Source organism: Oreochromis niloticus, linkage group LG20 (genome assembly GCF_001858045.2).
Source record: "Oreochromis niloticus isolate F11D_XX linkage group LG20, O_niloticus_UMD_NMBU, whole genome shotgun sequence".
NCBI classification, from domain to species: domain Eukaryota; kingdom Metazoa; phylum Chordata; class Actinopteri; order Cichliformes; family Cichlidae; genus Oreochromis; species Oreochromis niloticus.
The window spans coordinates 6,632,564-6,652,837 of record NC_031984.2 but is presented as its reverse complement, the minus strand read 5'-3'; the positions used below and the strand labels follow the sequence as shown (position 1 = coordinate 6,652,837).

At 40.3% G+C, this 20,274-nt stretch overlaps 1 protein-coding gene and 1 long non-coding RNA gene across 2 annotated transcripts; both read right to left on the bottom strand.

Annotated features, from left to right (window-relative positions):
- Positions 1–1,771: 1,771 nt before the first annotated feature.
- Positions 1,772–15,827, bottom strand: tspan31 (tetraspanin 31). The gene is made up of 6 exons (XM_003457056.5): positions 15,626–15,827; positions 8,951–9,118; positions 6,098–6,178; positions 5,838–5,978; positions 5,392–5,502; positions 1,772–3,496 (listed from the first exon to the last, which is right to left on the bottom strand). The coding sequence occupies exons 1-6, from the start codon at positions 15,686–15,688 to the stop codon at positions 3,422–3,424; spliced, it is 639 nt and encodes a 212-aa protein (XP_003457104.1). The 5' UTR covers positions 15,689–15,827; the 3' UTR covers positions 1,772–3,421.
- Positions 11,419–12,502, bottom strand: LOC112843298 (uncharacterized). The gene is made up of 2 exons (XR_003215551.1): positions 12,267–12,502; positions 11,419–12,145 (listed from the first exon to the last, which is right to left on the bottom strand). It is a non-coding gene; the product is annotated as an uncharacterized LOC112843298 (long non-coding RNA).
- Positions 15,828–20,274: the final 4,447 nt, after the last annotated feature.

Here is a 20,274-nt window from a genome sequence, read left to right as displayed (position 1 = left end):
GCCGTCCTGGCTGAGCTAGAAATTTTTTACATGGGTGGGCAAAGGAGGGGCAAGAGGTCTAGGTAACAAAATAGCCACAAAACTGTTCATTGTATCATTGTTTCTTCTAAGAAAACAGACAATTTTTAGGTTTAGACAACTGGTATTTTAAAGTATTTTAAGGACATAAAAGTTGGGGGGCAGGCGAGGCTCTACAGCAGTTGCCCCCCTTTAGATCTGCCCCTGGTGCCGTCCTGTATTGAATATTATCTTGAAGTCTGGGGCTTGCATGTGATTCACGCTGACCCTATTTAAGGTGCTTTCACATAGGGTCTGATGAGATGTTTCTCACTGTTACAATATCGGCTGGTCAGCAATGTTCTGGGGAAAATATGCCTCGGGGTGTTAATCACAAGTGAACAATGGCTGCAGATTGATTTACTTGAACAGAGCTCTGATGAGTCAGTGAAATCCACCCGACTATCAGCTGAGCACCGCTACAACGGGAAGGTACAACTCACGGAAATCTGACCTTTTGCATGCAGATAACAAGCTCAGTGTTGCTAACCTGCTTCAGCTTGAATGACGGCCTTGAAACGGGATCCAAAACATTTCAATTTACACGTGGACCCTAACAAATGCTCCTTGTCAGTAATTCTATTAATGATTATTCATCAGCCGACTCCCTTATCACCCTCCAGGTCACTGGCAACCCATGATGACGGTTGAGTTTTATTTTGCAATGTTCAGAAACTATGATAAATATATTCAAAACAAGTTTTTTCTTTAGCGTTACAGTTTTTCTGTTTAATGGTTTTCCATTTGGCTGCTATATTCAAAAGAAAATTTAACCCTAATTGTAGAAGGGCTGCCAAGAACTTAGTTCAAACATCATGCATTTATTAAACTTTAAAATTGCGCATTTTTACAAGGGATTCCTTTGAACTTAAAGTAACTGGAGAAAAATATTTTAAATAAGATTTTGTAGTTGTATGAAGTTGTCCGACAGGTTGGCTCAGAATAGCCACTGTTTTTGACTGAAAAGTTCATTTCACATGGTACAGTCCTTATCAGCTGACACTTTGGTCACATCCCACCCAAAGTAGATCAGCTGAGATTGATATTCACAGACAGGCAGATGAACCATTAACAATCCTCCCACAGAATTATCTATGGAAACCCTTTACGTCTCATAAATACCTTTATTTCCCCCCTCCAGTATGAGCCAGTGGACAGACTGCTTCGCTGTCACAAGAACAGGAAATCTTTCATACCAATCTATGATTTTAACAGTTAATTGGCCTTTAAAATGGTCATTTATTTGATCTTACTTATTACTTTAAAATGCTATAACAAATGGAACCACAAATATGCAATATAAAAAAATTTATTGAATGTTAAATAGACCTTTACAAAGCAGTGAGAGCAGCACCGCTGTAAAACAGGTGTGTTGATTATTGGCAAGATGAAACAGCTTTTAGTTTTTATTTATTTTGATTGTCTTGTTTTAATAACTGCAGAAATATATTGGCTTTGGGTGCGTGACATTGCATTAGTGATTCAGATCACACTAATACCATTTTAGGAATGAATTTAGATAGGGATCTTATTTTGAAAATTGACCACTCCATTTCTATCTTTGACTTCCTGCGGCCCTCATTTGCTTCACGTTACAGTCGGCTTGCTGTGGGGCGTCTGGTGGAATTGCAACCATCAGGTTGGCTGGCTTTATCAGAGCTAACATGGCCAGTGTGGACCCAGTCCTTCAAACAATGACTCAAAGAAAAACAGCTTCCAATTTGAGATTTTTATTATTTGGAAAAATTAAGTCTCAAAAATTCAACTAACATTTGAATAACAACTGCACACAAATTCAAACTGAGGTGTAATATATGGCATAATAATGCTTAACATCTGTCATAATGTTTTGCTTACGACGAGAACTCCAAAGCAGCAGTGAGGAATCCGTAATCATTAAAATCGACAGGTTCAAGTAAGACATGTAATTACAGCTCGTTAGTCCTTTAAGTTAAAAGCAATTCAAAAGAGAGAGGAAAATAGAAAAGTTTAAAGAGAGGCTGAGCAATTATTTATCAACAGGAAACGTTCCATATCGAGCAAAGCGATATCAAAACTACAACAAAACGGCTGTGCATCGTTAAACTTAAATAGATACGGAAAATATTTAACAAGCACATTTTACAAAGCATTTTAACACTGATGAAAAAAAAGAAGCTGATGGCAACAAACAAAAAAGTAATTGCACCAAAGAATCACAAGTTTTAAAATATTTAAGAAAAAGAGAAAAGATGGCAACCAAAAGCACATTCTCACAATTAACACTATAAAAACCAAACTGGATTTTCAATAAACAGATTTGGCCAAATTCACTCGATTACTTCAAATTAAGAAAAGCACTTATTCATGTTTTATGTTTTTGAGATTTCTTCCAGTTATACAGAAGGTAACAAGATGTACCTTAATCCACTTGTCTACAACCAGAATCTACGCTAAGCGACGTCACTGTGCGACACTGAAGAAAATGTTAAATATAGGAAGAGGTGAGGATAATTCAGGCTTTCGGAGAGACTCCGAAACTGCAGGCAAACCTCATAGCAAGAGGTGGGAAACTACACAGCAAACCCATCAAGTACTTTCTGTGAACTACAGTATGCAAAGACTATGTACAACATCGAGGCTGCAGCCCGTCGGCATTTAAAAGTTAGTTGGCTCAGTTACAGTTCATAAATATTTGAACTTCAAAGACTAGCAACTACATTTCCTAAAATAAACTACCTAATCCAAATTCCTATTTTTTTGTGAAAGAAAAAAAAATTACATACATTTTTAACCCTTTCAAAAACTACTTTACACCACATGTCCAGTATGTGCCTTCTCACCCACCTTGCTGACGTTCATCATGCTGGGACATGTTTGGATACACATCACATTACCAGGAGGAGTATATTTGTCGTTAAGAGGTGGCACTACATTAGAGGAAAAGTCAAGGTGCATACAAGTTTATCTGTTGGACACCGCACAGTCGTTGGGTTGGATTGTGGAACAAGATCAACAAAGAGGCTGTTGGTCTGTGCAGGCGTGAGAGGACGCATGCAGAGAAATCTTGGTGCAATCGGGAAATCTGGTACTCAAATCAAGGCTGAGTCGTGATACTGACAAGTACCACTTCTCATCCTTTCACACATAAGTATCCAGGTCTTCCAGCTTGCATTTCTGGACAGATTGTTGGAGTTTCTCAGTCTCTGGTGTACGTGTGTGCGTTTTGTTTTTCTCAGTGTTTTTTTTTTTTCCCCCGGTGCTGCGTGCGCTCGTCCATTTGGTGTTGTGGTTGTTGTGGCTCTGTATTTATATGCCCGAGGGGTTATTCTGTGTGTACCAGTGTATCTGAAACTGCACCTACTGCGCCGTGATGTGAGACAGACTATAGGAAAGCACTTGGGTTTGCTCGTGGATCCTTCTGGTTTCTGTAGCGCACGGCAAGCCACACTCCCAGGATCTGTTAACAGAGGATTTACATGTGAGAGAACAGCATTAAAAAGGCCCTTGGAAGTTAGTTTTCTCACCAAAGCTAGACCACAACTCACCACAAATGTGCTCATCATGTAACACAAAAAGGAAGGACAACAGTGAAGTGAAAATACTGGACAAACTGACAGCGTCATTTGCAACCAGTCTGTGCAGGAGGGAGCAAATGTGTAGCAATCATGAGTCATTTTTATTTATTTTTTTTAAAAAGTGAAGCTGTCTGTGAAACAGTCACAGCTTTTAATCTGTTAGTAGGGCGGCTGCGGCTCAGGTGGTAGAGCAAATAATCAGGAGGTCAGCAGTTCGATCCCCATCCCCCAAGTCCATCCTTGGCCAGGACACTGACACTTGAATTCCCCTTCATTCATTTACCAGAGTACTACACAAGGTGGTTAGGCATGCAGGGTGCATGAATGTGTGCTTAGCACCAGCTAATTTTTCCCTTTAGTGTTACTGATACTTTGTGGGTTTTTATTAATGTGTGCCTCTGGTCACAGATAGCCAGCCTCATATGTACCAATTTGTGTCAAGCGCAGAAACAAAGTTATAGGAACAATTTTAGAAGGTGGCGGTATGTGCAGAGAGAAGAGGAATGTAAGTGAGTAGAAGTGAGAAGGAGACAGGTTTAGATGCAAGGAGGTAGCAAAGGTAGATGAATTTAAATACCTGGGATCAACCAGCTAAAGCAGAGCATGTGAGAGGTGGAGTGGGTGGAGAGCAGTGTCAGGGGCGATTAATGACAGAAGGACTGAAAGGAATAAAAGAAAATGTATACAAGATGGCAGTGACTCCTGCTATGATGTATGGTTTGGAGATGATGGCACTGACAGAAGGACAGGAGGTTGAGCTGAAGATGTTCAGATTTGCACTGAGAGTTACCAGGATGGCCAGGATTAGAAATAAGCATATCAGAGGGACAGCTCAGGTTGCTGAGCAGTTTTACAGACAAAGCTAGAGATGCAAGGCTTAGATGGTTCGGACATGTGCATTTGTGAGATAGCTGATATAATGGTCTCAGGATGCCAAGTATGGAGCAGCCAGAGCAGGAGAAAGACAGGTTAGAGAAGATTCATGGATGTAGCGAAGGAGGACATGCACAGGATCGATGAAGAAGATGTGAGGAATAGGGCTAGACGAAGGCAGAAAAAAAAAGTAGAAGTCTGACTCATTACGGTTTAGGCAATAAAATGACTTAAGGTTACACAATAAAACTACTCAGTTAACTTTCAAACACAGTGGTTGCTACTTTGTCCAAGGCTGTATTTATTGGTTTGCCACAATGACACGTCTCCCTGAAGAGTCTCATGAACATTCATGCTGCTCACTCTAATTACACTTATTACCGCGCATTACTTAAAAACAGTCATGAAACACGACTATTTCATGGTTTGGCATGAGAGCCATCTGGTAAACCTTCAGCAGAGTCCGATAGAGTGGAGACTGTATAAAATGAATTTCAAGGACTGCATATTTATATTTGGTCAGGACATCAGTATCAACTCCAACACTATATAAATCATCTTTCTTCCAACAGAGCCCCAAAATGTTCAGTTTTCCACAGAGCACCAAGGAAATGAGGAGAAAACAGTTCTGAAAGTAGGTCTTTAGAGCAGAATGAAAATATATACGTGTTATATTATGTCATCATGAAACAGCACATGGAATATGTGCTTAGACTCTTCATTAGTGAAAACGGTGAATTACACAGAAAAAAAACAAGCACATTCACCCACTACTTTTAGATACACTTGTTCATTAACCCAATCATCTAATCAGCCAATCACATGACAGTAAGTCAATACATTTAGGCACATAGGTGTTGTCAAGCCAACCTGATGAAATCCATTTAAAGGATCAGATACAAACCTCAGTGAAGCTGAAGAAGAGCCCAACGCCTCCGAGTATCTTCAGAGCCTCTGTGGCATGATCCAGCATCTTCGTTCCACAGAGCACACATCCACCTTCCTTCCCGCATGGCTAGAGTGAAAGACAAAGAAAGAGAAAGGCGTTCTGTCTTTTTGCACTATGACTCAACGAGTTGTCAGCTAAGCCAGTATTAGCTACCAAAATCTATTCTGAGAATAACAGTAAATGCCCTACTTTTTCCTAAAGGAAATGCTTATGTGATTTTTGCTTGAGGCTCATTGTGTAACTGGAAATACAGACAAAATCATTTATAGAGTGGGTAAAAACCAGGAATAAATTAGGGTTTATTTAGGCAACAACTGAAGTATGCACCTAAACCTTTCTAGTGGGTTTTTCCATGACTGTTTTTCTTTAGTTAATGAAAAAATGTGATATTTGAGGCTTACAGCAGGACACCTCTCCAAGTCCTTGTTAAACTGCTGCTGTGTGTCAGTGGTGTTGAAGAGCCCACAGCAGTTGAGTTGGGTCTCCAAGTCTTCCTTGGTCTTATTTTCCATCATTCCCCACGTAGAGTTCAGAAGTGTCTCCTGGAAAATGTAAACATGACAAATAAAAGCCAAAGGCATTAAATAATATACATTTTATTTGAATTCAGAAATACAAATATGTTGGCAAAGCTTTTGAAATAGACATTGTGTTGGCTCACCTGCTGCCCACGATTCATTGCCAAGCAGGAACATGAAACTCCAAATTGGAAGAGGAAGACAATGAAGAGAATGACCATGTACTGAGAAGCAGGGGTCAAAGAAACAACAGCAGCAACAAACTCCACATTTCAAACAACAGAGTGTAATCATCTGTGAACTGGGAGGGATTTCAGCACTGATTTCTTAAACTGTATGTACAGGGAGTGCAGAATTATTAGGCAAGATGTATTTTTGAGGAATAATTTTATTATTGAACAACAACCATGTTCTCAATGAACCCAAAAAACTCATTAATATCAAAGCTGAATGTTTTTGGAAGTAGTTTTTAGTTTTAGCTATTTTAGGGGGATATCTGTGTGTGCAGGTGACTATTACTGTGCATAATTATTAGGCAACTCAACAAAAAACAAATATATACCCATTTCAATTATTTATTTTTACCAGTGAAACCAATATAACATCTCCACATTCACAAATATACATTTCTGACATTCAAAAACAAAACAAAAACAAATCAGCGACCAATATAGCCACCTTTCTTTGCAAGGACACTCAAAAGCCTGCCATCCATGGATTCTGTCAGTGTTTTGATCTGTTCACCATCAACATTGCGTGCAGCAGCAACCACAGCCTCCCAGACACTGTTCAGAGAGGTGTACTGTTTTCCCTCCTTGTAAATCTCACATTTGATGATGGACCACAGGTTCTCAATGGGGTTCAGATCAGGTGAACAAGGAGGCCATGTCATTAGTTTTTCTTCTTTTATACCCTTTCTTGCCAGCCACGCTGTGGAGTACTTGGACGCGTGTGATGGAGCATTGTCCTGCATGAAAATCATGTTTTTCTTGAAGGATGCAGACTTCTTCCTGTACCACTGCTTGAAGAAGGTGTCTTCCAGAAACTGGCAGTAGGACTGGGAGTTGAGCTTGACTCCATCCTCAACCCGAAAAGGCCCCACAAGCTCATCTTTGATGATACCAGCCCAAACCAGTACTCCACCTCCACCTTGCTGGCGTCTGAGTCGGACTGGAGCTCTCTGCCCTTTACCAATCCAGCCACGGGCCCATCCATCTGGCCCATCAAGACTCACTCTCATTTCATCAGTCCATAAAACCTTAGAAAAATCAGTCTTGAGATATTTCTTGGCCCAGTCTTGACGTTTCAGCTTGTGTGTCTTGTTCAGTGGTGGTCGTCTTTCAGCCTTTCTTACCTTGGCCATGTCTCTGAGTATTGCACACCTTGTGCTTTTGGGCACTCCAGTGATGTTGCAGCTCTGAAATATGGCCAAACTGGTGGCAAGTGGCATCTTGGCAGCTGCACGCTTGACTTTTCTCAGTTCATGGGCAAATATTTTGCGCCTTGGTTTTTCCACACGCTTCTTGCGACCCTGTTGACTATTTTGAATGAAACGCTTGATTGTTCGATGATCACGCTTCAGAAGCTTTGCAATTTTAAGACTGCTGCATCCCTCTGCAAGATATCTCACTATTTTTGACTTTTCTGAGCCTGTCAAGTCCTTCTTTTGACCCATTTTGCCAAAGGAAAGGAAGCTGCCTAATAATTATGCACACCTGATATAGGGTGTTGATGTCATTAGACCACACCCCTTCTCATTACAGAGATGCACATCACCTAATATGCTTAATTGGTAGTGGGCTTTCGAGCCTATACAGCTTGGAGTAAGACAACATGCATGAAGAGGATGATGTGGCCAAAATACTCATTTGCCTAATAATTCTGCACTCCCTGTAAAAGATGGATGTAGCCACTGTGACATCTTCCAGCGGTTTGTAAGATCCTGTTTTTGAAGCCGAGTATTTTTCCCATCTGCATCCTAGCTATGTGAAACCAGATCGGAGCATAGGATGGATATGACTGAGAAACATGGGTACACTGCATGCTCTTATGGCAGTGATTTATTAATTACACCGTAGCTCTGTTCCAACTTCAGAAATTGTACTTCATGCTGAATCAAATAAGACTTGGAACTGAAGCTCAAAGCCGAGCCCAAAAAAAAGATGATCAGATTAAAAAGATCAGGGAAGTGTAGGGCCATTTTCCCATCGACTTTTATAAAACCATGCTGCCCATTAAGGCACTTCAGCACTGGCTTTACATTCCAGGCTTAGTTCTCCAAACTATCTTGCTGCCCAGAGATGAGCTGTGTCCACTGTTGGGAAGTTTGAGTCCTTTGCTCCTCAACACACAGCACCAGGAACCAGGTGAGGTAAAGATAAACTGCTACTCAGACTAACAGGTGGTTTTACCTGAAGGCAGAAGAACTTGGGCCAAGAATTTGGGGTCTGTAATTCCAAATGAAGTTTCTATTTCCATAAACAATCCCAATCTGACACAATAGTGGCATTAATGACCCACTCCAGGCTTAAAAAGATACCCAGTGGCAAATATTTAGTTTTGTTTAACAGAGCCTAAGAGAAGATCATTTGCAGTTTTCCTTATGTCGTTTTGTTTTTTAAAATTCTGCTGCTTCTGCTTTTTTAATGCCAATACCAAAATGTTTTTATTCTCTCAACTCCAGGCAGAAGAATGAGTCACAGTAAACCTACATTAAGGCCCACTTATGCAGGAATAATAATAATTCTGTTGTACACTGTGACGCTGCCAGAAACTTTAAAAATACACATTTTTGGTGATACCACCCAGCACCTACATTAAACTACATCCAGTGTTAGGTCTGACAGGCACCGCAAACCTTGAGACAGTTCAAAAGTATGGAAGAGGACTGAATGTGACTTGGGAAGGACAAACATTTAAACCAAAAGATAAGTAATCTTTCCCAAATAACCCAGATCTACTGCGAACTAGTGCATCAACAAAGCTATGAAGGATACAAAGAAAAGCATGACTTGGTGGTGGTGCATGGCTCCGATCAGTCCTACAACCGCGATGAGCAGCAGGAAGACCCCCACCGCAATGACCCCTCCGATGATGTGGATGCTGGACACCAGACCGTAGCCCTTCCCCCATGCCGCGACTCCGATCAGCAGCAGCCCGACCAGCTGAAGGGAGCAAAGGGAAAGAGGTTAACCACAGTCAGCTGAGGCAGAGTGCATCAGATGGATCGCAGCTTATCACGAGGTCACAGCACTGTGGTTTGATTACTACAAACACAGCTCAGTCTGTGAACTCTAAAGCAGAACTCTTGTTTAAGTGTGAGAAAGAGGCCAACTAAAAAACAAGTTTAGTGGTAAATACCTCACACAGCTTGAGGACATGAAGCTGCTGGTCCAGGACAGTGTTTTATGTATTTAAAAATGTATTTTTAAATCATCTGTAACCAATTCCAAACACAGTTATATTTAAGAGCATTTTTTTAATTATTCTTTCACTTCAAAATTGCTGAAAAACAAAATCATCTATTTAAATTGAGCACAAGCTGGTCTGGTAAATGAACATCTTCAGGGTTGAGTTGATATGTTTGCCGACTCTGACCCTATTGACTGATCTCTGCTTGGTCACATCATTTTTGTGACAGCGCATGAACTGCATGTCAAAGAGCTGAAAGACACGAAATCACTACATGATAAAATGTGACTTCTTTATTTTATGTGGAACAAACAGGGAAATTAAAACATCAAAAACTGAAGTCAACACTTCAACCTGCTCTTTCAGTTCAAAATACAAAAATATTGACTTACAATCATAAGAGCTTTACAAAACTAGCAAAAACTCACCACTAAAATGTTGCATGAGTGATATTTTGGCAAAGATTAAACTACAAATTAAATTAAAAAACAAACAAACAAAAAAAAACAGGGATGCTCAGATCTGATATTTGGATGGGATACAAGTCCAACGCGAACTCAAAAAGCTGGACTGAACGTCAGTGGTTGATCCATTTAGCCACACAACAGTGGGAAAATACAAGTAGAGCTAATGTAACATGAAGGAAGCTAACAGCAAAGCAGCAGCAGTCTGCAGGCATTTCACATTGCGACACAAACAGATCTTCTTTGCATGTTGCAAAACTTTATATAATTGAAAACTGTGGTCAAAAGTCGATGCTTTGGCCTTCCCCTCTCACATTTACTTTTGCTCATTATATAATGTCTTTCTGGTTGAATGCAAGTTAGCAACACTTGCTGGAAAGCTTTTATTGCACTTACAGTAACATAAAGCATTGTTGTCAACTCGATATTTCACTGCTGCCTCCTGTCAGCTCCAGACATGAAGCGCATACGTGTGTGTGTGAGTGACTTTTTTCTACTATACTCTATAAATAATCAGTTGCTTAAGGTTGTTGAAGGAGTCATTTATTCTTCATCCCTACATTTCCCTAGTTGGGAATGGGTCGTTGTCAGGTGACTGAGTATAACCATGATCAAGCTGCATATTTTTTTTCCCCTCTCAGGCTTCTTGAAAGGCGCTATACAAATCTATATTATTATTATTATTATTATTGTATAGTTAAAGCAACGAGTCACTGTTTAAAGAAATCTATGTGTTTTCCTATTAACTTAAACTTTTTGTACTTCTTTCCCCCCAATTAACGTGTTAATGTTTACCTTCTCTCTCTACTTACATCCATTTCAGAAGTAAATAATAATCATAGATCCTTCTGAAATTCTACACCATAACCTGACATGCACCTCAATAGAAACTCAAGTACAAGTCACATCGACGCAGCTTGGGACTATTTTGATTGATCTGTTCAGTTCCATCGAGTCTATCATCTATGCATTTCTGGCTTTTTCCCCACAGGTATTGAATTATCAAAGCCTCGATACAAGGATGTTAGCAAATTCCTGGATGGAGACAGCAGAATCCATCACAACATGGAAATGTACCAAGAATGAAGAAAAAAAAAATGCTAAGGGCGGCCGTAGCATTTTGTTTCTATTGTGGCTGCCATCACATATGAAAACATCATAAATGATACCCACTTACATAGGTTATGTAATAGGTTCTACAAAGATTCAGTGCAGACGTATAAATAAGCATCACAGGTATTAAAAGGTTGGTGTATTCATGCCACAGCTCGCTGACGCCTGTTCTGATTCGATCCCGATTAAAAAAAACACCGAACTCGTGACAGATGCGGTGACTCAGCCGTCAACAGGACTGGCGGCAACACGTTCCAAAGCTTTCTGACTGGGCGGGTCGTGTCACAAGTATTTCACTGGGCATTGAGTCGACAGGGACAGCGAGCTCTCTGTCCTGGTGTGGCTCACGGTGTGTCAGTAACAGCTAAGCAAACACCAGCTTTACTCCCGTTTTCACCAATGGCACACAGCACAGACGTTCAAGAGTTCAAAAGTTTATTTAGCCTTTTTTTTTTGCTTGCTTTTGCTTTCTTGACTAGTTTATTGTTAGCTTTATTTATTTTTACACCTGGTAACCTCAGTTTTTTCATTTTTTAAAGTAACCTCTGCCTGCTGTCACTGGGCAAGGGGGAGGGTAGACCACAGACAGACAACCACATTCACACTTGCTACGCATCCTAACCTCAAAAACATGCCTTTGAACGTTGGGAGGAGCCAGAGTACCAGGAGCAAACCGACACAGCGAGAAGAAACTCAAAAACGACAGGTACCAGCTAGCCACTCGATTCAAACTAGGACCTTCTTACTCTGCGGCAACTATTATAACCACTGAAACCACCTAAAAATACTTTGGGTTACTTTCACTCATCATATTGGGTCAGAGAGACTGAATAGAAGGCAGAAGCTACTTCAAAGAAGGATAGCATTACGAAGCAGAGTGGGCTGCAGGCATTGATTATTTTAGTAATAGACTATTCTATCAACTACTCCTCTGAGTAGTGGGATAAGAAATACTTTCTCTAGCTTTACTCTAGATTTTCACTGTTTCACTGCAAGAAAAGTTTGCTTTACTTCACATCAAACAGGTGGCCAGATGAAGAACTCATGGCCGCCTTTTCCCAGGAATAGTTTTAATGGTGGTTAAGGGAAGAAGTGCAGCTGCTTTTGACCTTAGAAAAAACATTTTCTTTCACTCTACCTCAGTTCTCTGTCTTGGTAACGGCTCCACCTCTTTGCCGTGTGTAGACAGACTCTAGCGTAGGGCTGCACAATTAATCGTTAGAAAATTGCGATCTCAATTCATACTTATGTGCGATCTCATTTCCAAATGACAACGATTTAAAATTTAAAAAAAAAAAAAAAAAAAAAAAGATGACTACTGTACCGCATTTGGATCCGGGACATAATCTGCATGAAAACAAGCACTCACTCTTCCTGCTCAACAAATGACAAGGGCGGAGCCTTATACCAGGTAATGCCGAAGCCAGCTGGCAGGGAAAAACCAACTGAGAGCACCTGAGAGATGACGAAGCTGTAAAGGCCAAGAAAGTGACAGGAGAAAATCCGTCCCGGTCAACCACCCAAACATCAATAACAGGAACCTTATACAGCGCTTCCCCATACCCGTCGAACTCCGGCAGGCACAAAGAAATTACGGAGGCTATCACTTATCACCTGGCTAAAGATATGGCTCCCATCAACACTGTCCAAAACGAGGGATTTAGGAAAATGATCAACACCCTAGACCAGGGGTGGGCAATCTCAGTCCACGAGGGCCGGTGTCCCTGCAGGTTTTAGATGTGTCCTCGAACCAACACAGCTGATTTAAATGGCTAAATTAGCTCCTCAACATGTCCTGAAGTTCTCCAGAGGCCTGGTAACGAACTAATCATGTGATTCAGGTGTGTTGACCCAAGGTGAGATCTAAAACCTGCAGGGACACCGGCCCTCGTGGACTGAGATTGCCCACCCCTGCCCTAGACAAACGCTACACAGTGCTGTCCCGCAACTATTTTTCAAATGTTGCACTACCTGCTCTATACACGCAGTGTCGAGCAACGGTGGAGACGGAATTACAAGCAGTATAACATTTTGCGGCAACGACAAAATGTGAGACATTTATTGTTTTTATGTTCAGTCTCAACTGTTACGAAGTTGATGTGCAGTTAATAAGTGCAATAAATATTTATACTGGAAAAGAAAATCGTGAGAGAATCGTGATCTCAACTCTAAGCAAAAAAAATCGTGATTCTCATTTTATGCAAAATCATGCAGCCCTACTCTAGCGTCACGTCAAACTATGACTTCATCGACTTAATTGCTGCTGTTGTGTTATCAGCCCTTTTTGTTGAGAAAACTGAGGGCTGCTTGGGCTTAATGTTGTAATACAATATTATCATGCGTTCTCCTGAACGTGCCCACGCTCAGATGGTGAATTGAAGTTGTGCATTAAACAAAGCATTGAAGCAAAAATTTGCATTTTATTTTCACTGGGTTTATCCAAGTTACTTAAATTGTGGCAGCCCTGCAGCAGGTCTCTCTCTATGATGCAAAGTTAGTCTACTGCAAATACATTTTCTGATCAACTTAATTTTCTTAAAATATTTGATCAATTTTCATTATTTCACTTTACCAATAAATAACAATTTAGTAAATTTATATTTGTGGATGCATATTTTGTGACATGAATTACAAAGTAGGAAATCCATTTATTGATGTTTTCTTGTACATAAAGGATGATTTACATTCTCCTCACAGTGAGGAAGACAGATTATTAAATTTAACACTGGAATCAGTTCAGTACTCCATATTAGCGGACACCCAAAGCAGAGACATCAAACTGAAACTGGAAACTGCTAGATTGTGTAATCAATAGGGATGTACCAAAGTGACTGGAACAACAGAAACAACATCCTGCTTAAACCTACAGAGTTTTTGTACTGTTTCAGTACTGTGCAAAAGTCTTGAACCAACCTTCTTTGCATTTTGCTAGTAAAATAGGATTTAGGTACAGAGATTTATTGAAACATGTGCAAACATACATATTAATATAGAACATGAGGCCGATAAAAATAACAGAGTTTGTGCTCTGTCAATATTTGCTATGACCACCTTTATTCTACAGCACAGAACTCAGGCAAGCTTAATGCAATTTGTTTAAGTAATCTTCAGGAAAAGTTCTCCAGGATTCTTAAAGGGCACTGAAAACTTTTGTTTGGATGTTGGCTGGCTTTTGTCATGTTCTGTGCCAAGATGATCCCACACTGAACCAGTAATGTTTAGGTCTTGGCTCTGGGGAGGCCAATCATTGGCAGCATGTCTGGTATCAGTGTTATGATGAAAATGTTTTTGCCAATCAGACTCTTTTCTGACAGTACTTTTCTGAGTTCACATTTCCATCAGATTTGATGAGATCTCCTACAGCACTGACTGACATGCAGCTCTAAACCATGACAGACCCTCCATCGTGTTTTCCCTCACCTTAACTTTTCCGTACATATTGATGATTGATTTAACTAAAACTTTCAAATCTGAATTCAATCCATAAAACCTGTTGCCACTGACGTTTTTTAATCCAGTTTTTGTTTAATTTGGCATATCACAGTCTTTTCTCTCCATTCCTAGTCCTTAGGAATGGCTTCTTGGTAGTAGATTGATCAAATGAAGGGTCAGATGCAGCTCTCAAGTGGTGTGTCATGTCTTTGCTGAAATTTTCTTGTTTTATTTCTAAAGAAAATTGATTTTAAAATACTGATCATCTGCTGCAGTGTCCTCCACTTCCCTTAAATTTTCCTTAAGGAGACACTGCACACCATGCTGAGACGTGCCAAGTTTTCAGCCAACAGCTCTCTGGGAATCAGCTTTTTTCGGGGGGAAAAATACTAAAATGCTTTGTGCCTCTAACACCATGGTACATTTGGCATTTACTAGCAGAACGTGTGCTTAAAGACGCACTTTAAAATTGGCTCTTAGACAAGGTGTCTTACGTGTAGACGACAAAGACTGATCCTTTCAGGTTTATGCTTTAATAAATCATAGGTTTGTGTTAAGTGGCTAAACAGACACTACTGTACAGTAATCAGAAAGCAAATCAACATAGCGTATTATGCAAACAGAGCAAATTTCAGCCTGACAACGACCAGTCAAGTCTTATCTCTGGTGTTCTTCACGTTTATAGTCTTTGAATGTAAGAAATGTAGCATTTTCCCAGAAGTGGTGATCTGGACTTTGTCAGTGCAGGAAGTATGCGTTTGCTGATTTTCTGATAAGAGTTTATGCTAGCTGAACTGAAGACAACATGTTGACCATCACCACTCACATGACTGACACAAAGGACAAAGGCAGACGCGCGAGCTGATTATATTCTCCTAGCACACACCCAGGTGACCGACAGCAGAGCTCGTGAAGACAATAACCAGCTGAAACGTATTAGTTTCACATTTTAGGTCAGCTGGCCTCGCAGCTAACGGGATCTTTCATACGCATAATGGCGATAGCTAACAAGCTAGCCGCTACTTCTACTCAGCTAACCTACGCTACATCACATTACCATTGTGCTATGGTAATATCAGAATATTTTACATACCAATAACCATCTGTAGAATGAACAAAGAGGCATGCCAAACAAAACGTTCAAACAGGTCAGTACATTTCTTCGCCAGCGTTTCGCTTCTTCATTCACAAGCTAGTTAGCTACAAGCTAATGTAACCAGCTGAGACTTAGCATCCATGTTACATACTCACCATGTAAACCACATTCAGGGAGCACAGGGCGTTTTTGGAACAGGTGAACCCGCCGCACACCATCTTCGAAACACTTTCTCCAGCTAAGCGAACAAATACAAACAACCTGAACTAATATCCCTGCTATCTAGCTCTGAGAAACAGCTGCGCTGATTACTGGGAACAAACAGCACAGAGGGCGGATGACGATGGTGCGTGACGTCAGGGCAGCGACTCACGTCATCGTCTAAAGATGAATAACCATTTTTTTGCTTCCTCCTAAACGCCAAATACATGCATGGGGTTAACTGCTGACTCTAAACTGACCACAAGCGTGAGCGTGAATGGTTTCCTGACAAGGGTGACCACTGACCCGGTGATTCCCCCCACCCCACGAACTGAATAAGCAGATTGGACTTTATTTATAATCATGTCAGGGAATTTTTAAAATAGTATGCTTCTGTTAAAAATAAACCAAATAAAAAAAATTTCACAGTATACTGAAGCCCTGACAAGAAAATACAAAAAAAAGAAAGAAAACTTTTATTTACCCTACTGGAGAGAAATGTGAATACATCACCTGCAAAATGTTGCTGGTGATTTATTTATTTCCCTAGAATGCAGTTACAGTAACTCAGTGTTTTTCAGAGAGCAATATCTCTGAAAAACACTTTGTCAGGAAAAAACATTTGTTACTGCATTATCATTATATATGTATCTCTCTCTCTCTCTGTCTCTCTCTCTCTCTCTCTCTCCATATATACATATATATATATGGTTATTTTTTAAAAGGAAACAAAGCAAATACATTAAAGAAAATGATTGTAAATGAACAACAACAGGCTTGTTAATACGTCAGGGATGCATGTGTGTGATAGTGCATGACAAAGGGAAACACAGATATGTTCAGTTCTGCTGGATAAGCCTGCCTGACTAAAAAAATAAAAATCCCCCACAGTGTTTAAAAGACAGGGTTTTGATACACCAGCTTAAAGCAGTAGGTCACAACCCTTTGGTGCGTGTGATGCTTTTGAATGGAGAAACAGTGCTGTTGTGACCTCACGTCACTGACCTTAATGTAGATGGGTAACTTTTCCCTCTGAGGCAGCTTCAGTTTTAGGTGCCTCAGGAGGTTGATGTATTCAGCAGATCAAAAGCAGCAGTGTGAGAAAAGTCATTAATTATTTTTATTATTAATACACCTCCTACAGCTGACATTAGCTGATGTAAGTACGATCAGACTAATAGGAATCATCAATTAACATGATGACACTGATTTTGAGCTTGTAAACTAAGCTATAGTTATCCTTGTTGAATATTATTGCTTTTTTCTCCTTGACAACATTATACAGGTATTTAGGCATATATAGATAAATGGATAACACAGCTACTGGTGTCATAAGCCAGTGGTCCTAGTGCATCTCCCAAGCTAGGTTAAGTTGGGAGGAGGGGCATTTGGTGTAAAATATTTTCTAAATCAAATATGTGAAAAAGGTTCCACACCAGATGGGTCAAGCCTGGGTTAATAGCAACCACCATTGCTGGTGTTGACTGGAGCAAGACACAGGTAGAAACTATGCTACTGAAGCCAGAGGAGGATGAGGAGGAGAGAGGGAAGGTGTGTTCAGAAGCAAAGAGAGAGGGAAAGGTAGGCATGTGGGTCTGAGAGGAGGGTTTTCAATGTCTGGACTGCAACAGAAAAGGGAAAATATGTATGTGCTGCTTGCGCAGGAGATCAGGTGGAAGGGAAACAAGGTCAGAAGCATCGCCAGTGGATCCAAACTGTATTAACATTGTGTAGATAGGAAGTGAAATGAAACAGGGGTAATCTTAAGTATGTGAAGATTTTCGTTGGGAGTTACAAAGAGGGACAGGATTAGAAATGAGTACATCAGACAAACTTTCAGTTTGATCAGTTTGGAGACAAAATTTGAAGAAGGAAGAAAATTTGAAGAAGTAAATGCCAGGCAGGAGAAAAATAGGAAAGCCTCAGAGAAGATTCATGGATGAAGTGAATGAGGATGTGCAGAGGGTTGGTGTGACAAAGGAAGATAGGGGAGGTATAAAGATAATCCATTGTGAACGACCATCAAAAACAATAAGGAGGAGATGATTTCCAGTTAATACTTATACTATACTTTATTCAGTAAGACTTCAAACCAGCAACTGAACCAATGGATCAATCAATACGGCGTTTACTCAGGTTACAACTCAAGTGAGCCAAGAGCCACTTTTCGATGGACTTCCATATAATCAGACTTCTTTTTGGAGCAAGTGTTGCCCCCTGTTGACCATTAGAAAGACTACAGGATTAAAGCATTTCGGCACTGGCTTCTTTTCTAAAGAAGCAAGATTCACTTTTTATATAAAAAGCTATCTAACGGTGTCTTGGCGTGTTTCTTTTTATTGTGATCTGCTATTCCACTTTAGTACGTTTGTAAATCTGTGCTGTGACAATAAAACTAAATCTGAAATAGGTTGAGTAACAATGTCCCTAAAAGTAAAGATAAAAAAAAGTACAGAAAACTTACTCTGTCCTCTGGGTGTGGCCAGAGATTTTCCATAAATGAGATAATTGTTGATGGACTTTTGTCTTAAAGTAAGATAACTCACACGGCATACGCAGCAGGATGTTGCCTCTGTAATTACAGTCTAACTTTGACTTTTATCTTATCAAGTAAAAATATTATATAGGCTGAAAAGATCACTTGTGAAGGTCCAGTACACTTACATAATGTGAGCAAACTCTGTAATAATGATAGTCCCAAAGATATTTTGATAATTAATATCAGTTCAATTTTATTTATTCAGGCACTTTATATTATAAGGTGAAGATGCTAAACATTATAGCTAGAAACTCAAAAATCCATTGATCCGAAATGACAGTGGGGTTAAAAAAAGATTTTCTTTTAGCTGGAAGAGAACTCCAGGAGGACCAGGCTCTGGAGGGGAAGCCATCCATGACAGGCTGGGGGATTAAGAGAAAGAGAAGACAAAAAAGAAGAGCATAAAAACAGACGTATGACAAACAGAACTTAACACAAACCACAGGAGACGGTAGACAAACAGTTGACAGACCTCCTGCCTCCATAAACAGGCAATTAGGAGGTACAACTGCCCCATGATGATATGACCAACATAGTGATACACAAGATTCACAAGTCTGTGAGGAAGCTAACAGTTTGGTCCTGACTGTAATAATGTTTTAGTTTATGGGGTTGCAGGGGTAAAAAACACTGTGAGGCCTGTGAGGACGAGTCTGTTTTTAAAAACATAAAAATATTTTGAGTCAATAGATGGTACAAAAGCTTTCTGTGTCTATTAATATATCAATATATATATATAGGAATGCGTATAATCTGGATATAAGCTGTGAGTAATATGAATGGATATAGATATACTGACAGTAATGTGCAAGGAGGGCACACTGTTCCCTTTATTGCACCTGCTAAAGCTATTTTCTGCCCATGATACCACGATTTTGAAGAGGGGGGACGTTCCAGGATGCCCCGACTTTGGCACATCCCCTTAGGGTAAATCATTACATTACATGGTCAAGTAGTCTGAGCCAATAGGAATGGTTAAGAAACACCTGTTGGCTGACCACTGGAAATAACTGATCTTAAGTTCAAACACACACCTTCCTCTCATAGGTCTCAAAATGTGTACTTGCCCCGCCCATTTCTCCCTCCCTCTTTTCCTATTTGTAATCCTCTCTCATAGCAGAATCTCTCGGCCCTGGGGAGCCACTACAGAGCTTCACAGATCATTCGTTCTTATTTAGTGTGGTGATCCTGGCAGTGGTTAGTACTGTTGAATCAAAGTAAGAATTTCCTGGGTTTGACTCCACCGGCCGGCCGGGAACTTTCTGTGTAGAATTTGCATGTTCTCTGCATGCTTGCAAGTGTTGTCACAAGATATGTATAAGTTAGGTTAACTGGCATTTCTCTATAGGTGTGAATGTTTCCAGTCTATTTCCTGTCTCAGTACCCTCCCAGGTTGTACCCTACCTTTCACACTATGACAGCTGGAATAGGCTCCAGCCTCCTCAAAACCCTGAATTTGATAAATTCAAGAAAATTGATCAATAAAAAGTTTTAAGCCAAAAAGTAGAGAGGGTAAGCCTAAAGTGGGAGCTGGTTCTACAGGAGAGGGGTCTGACAGGTGAAGACGCTGCCTCCCATTCTGCTTTTCAAAGCTTCAGAAAGTGAAAGTAAGCCTGCACCCTGAGAGCAAAGTGCTCTTTTGTGATAATATAATGCTATGAGACATGATGGGCACGATGATTCAGGACTTTGTACGTGAGAAGAAGGATTTTAAATTCAATTCCGACCTTAACAAGGAGCCAGTGAAGAGAAGCTAATAAGAGAGAAATATGATCCCTCTTTCTGGTCCCTGTTCTCTCTCTGCAGCATTTTGGATCCGCTGAAGGCTTTTCAGGGAGCTTTTAGGGTGTCCTGTTAATAAAGCCTGTAAGTAACAAATGCATGGTACAGTTTTTCTGTTTTTCATTGCTCTCCAATTAGAGAATAGTACAAATACTGTATGCACCAAACAACAACATCAGTGCTACAAAGCTGCTGCAAAGATTGGGCAAAAATCTGGTTATGGTGAGATCCTGTGCACGTGACCAGCATGTCTGACAGCAGTGGATATTTGCTCAGATGCCA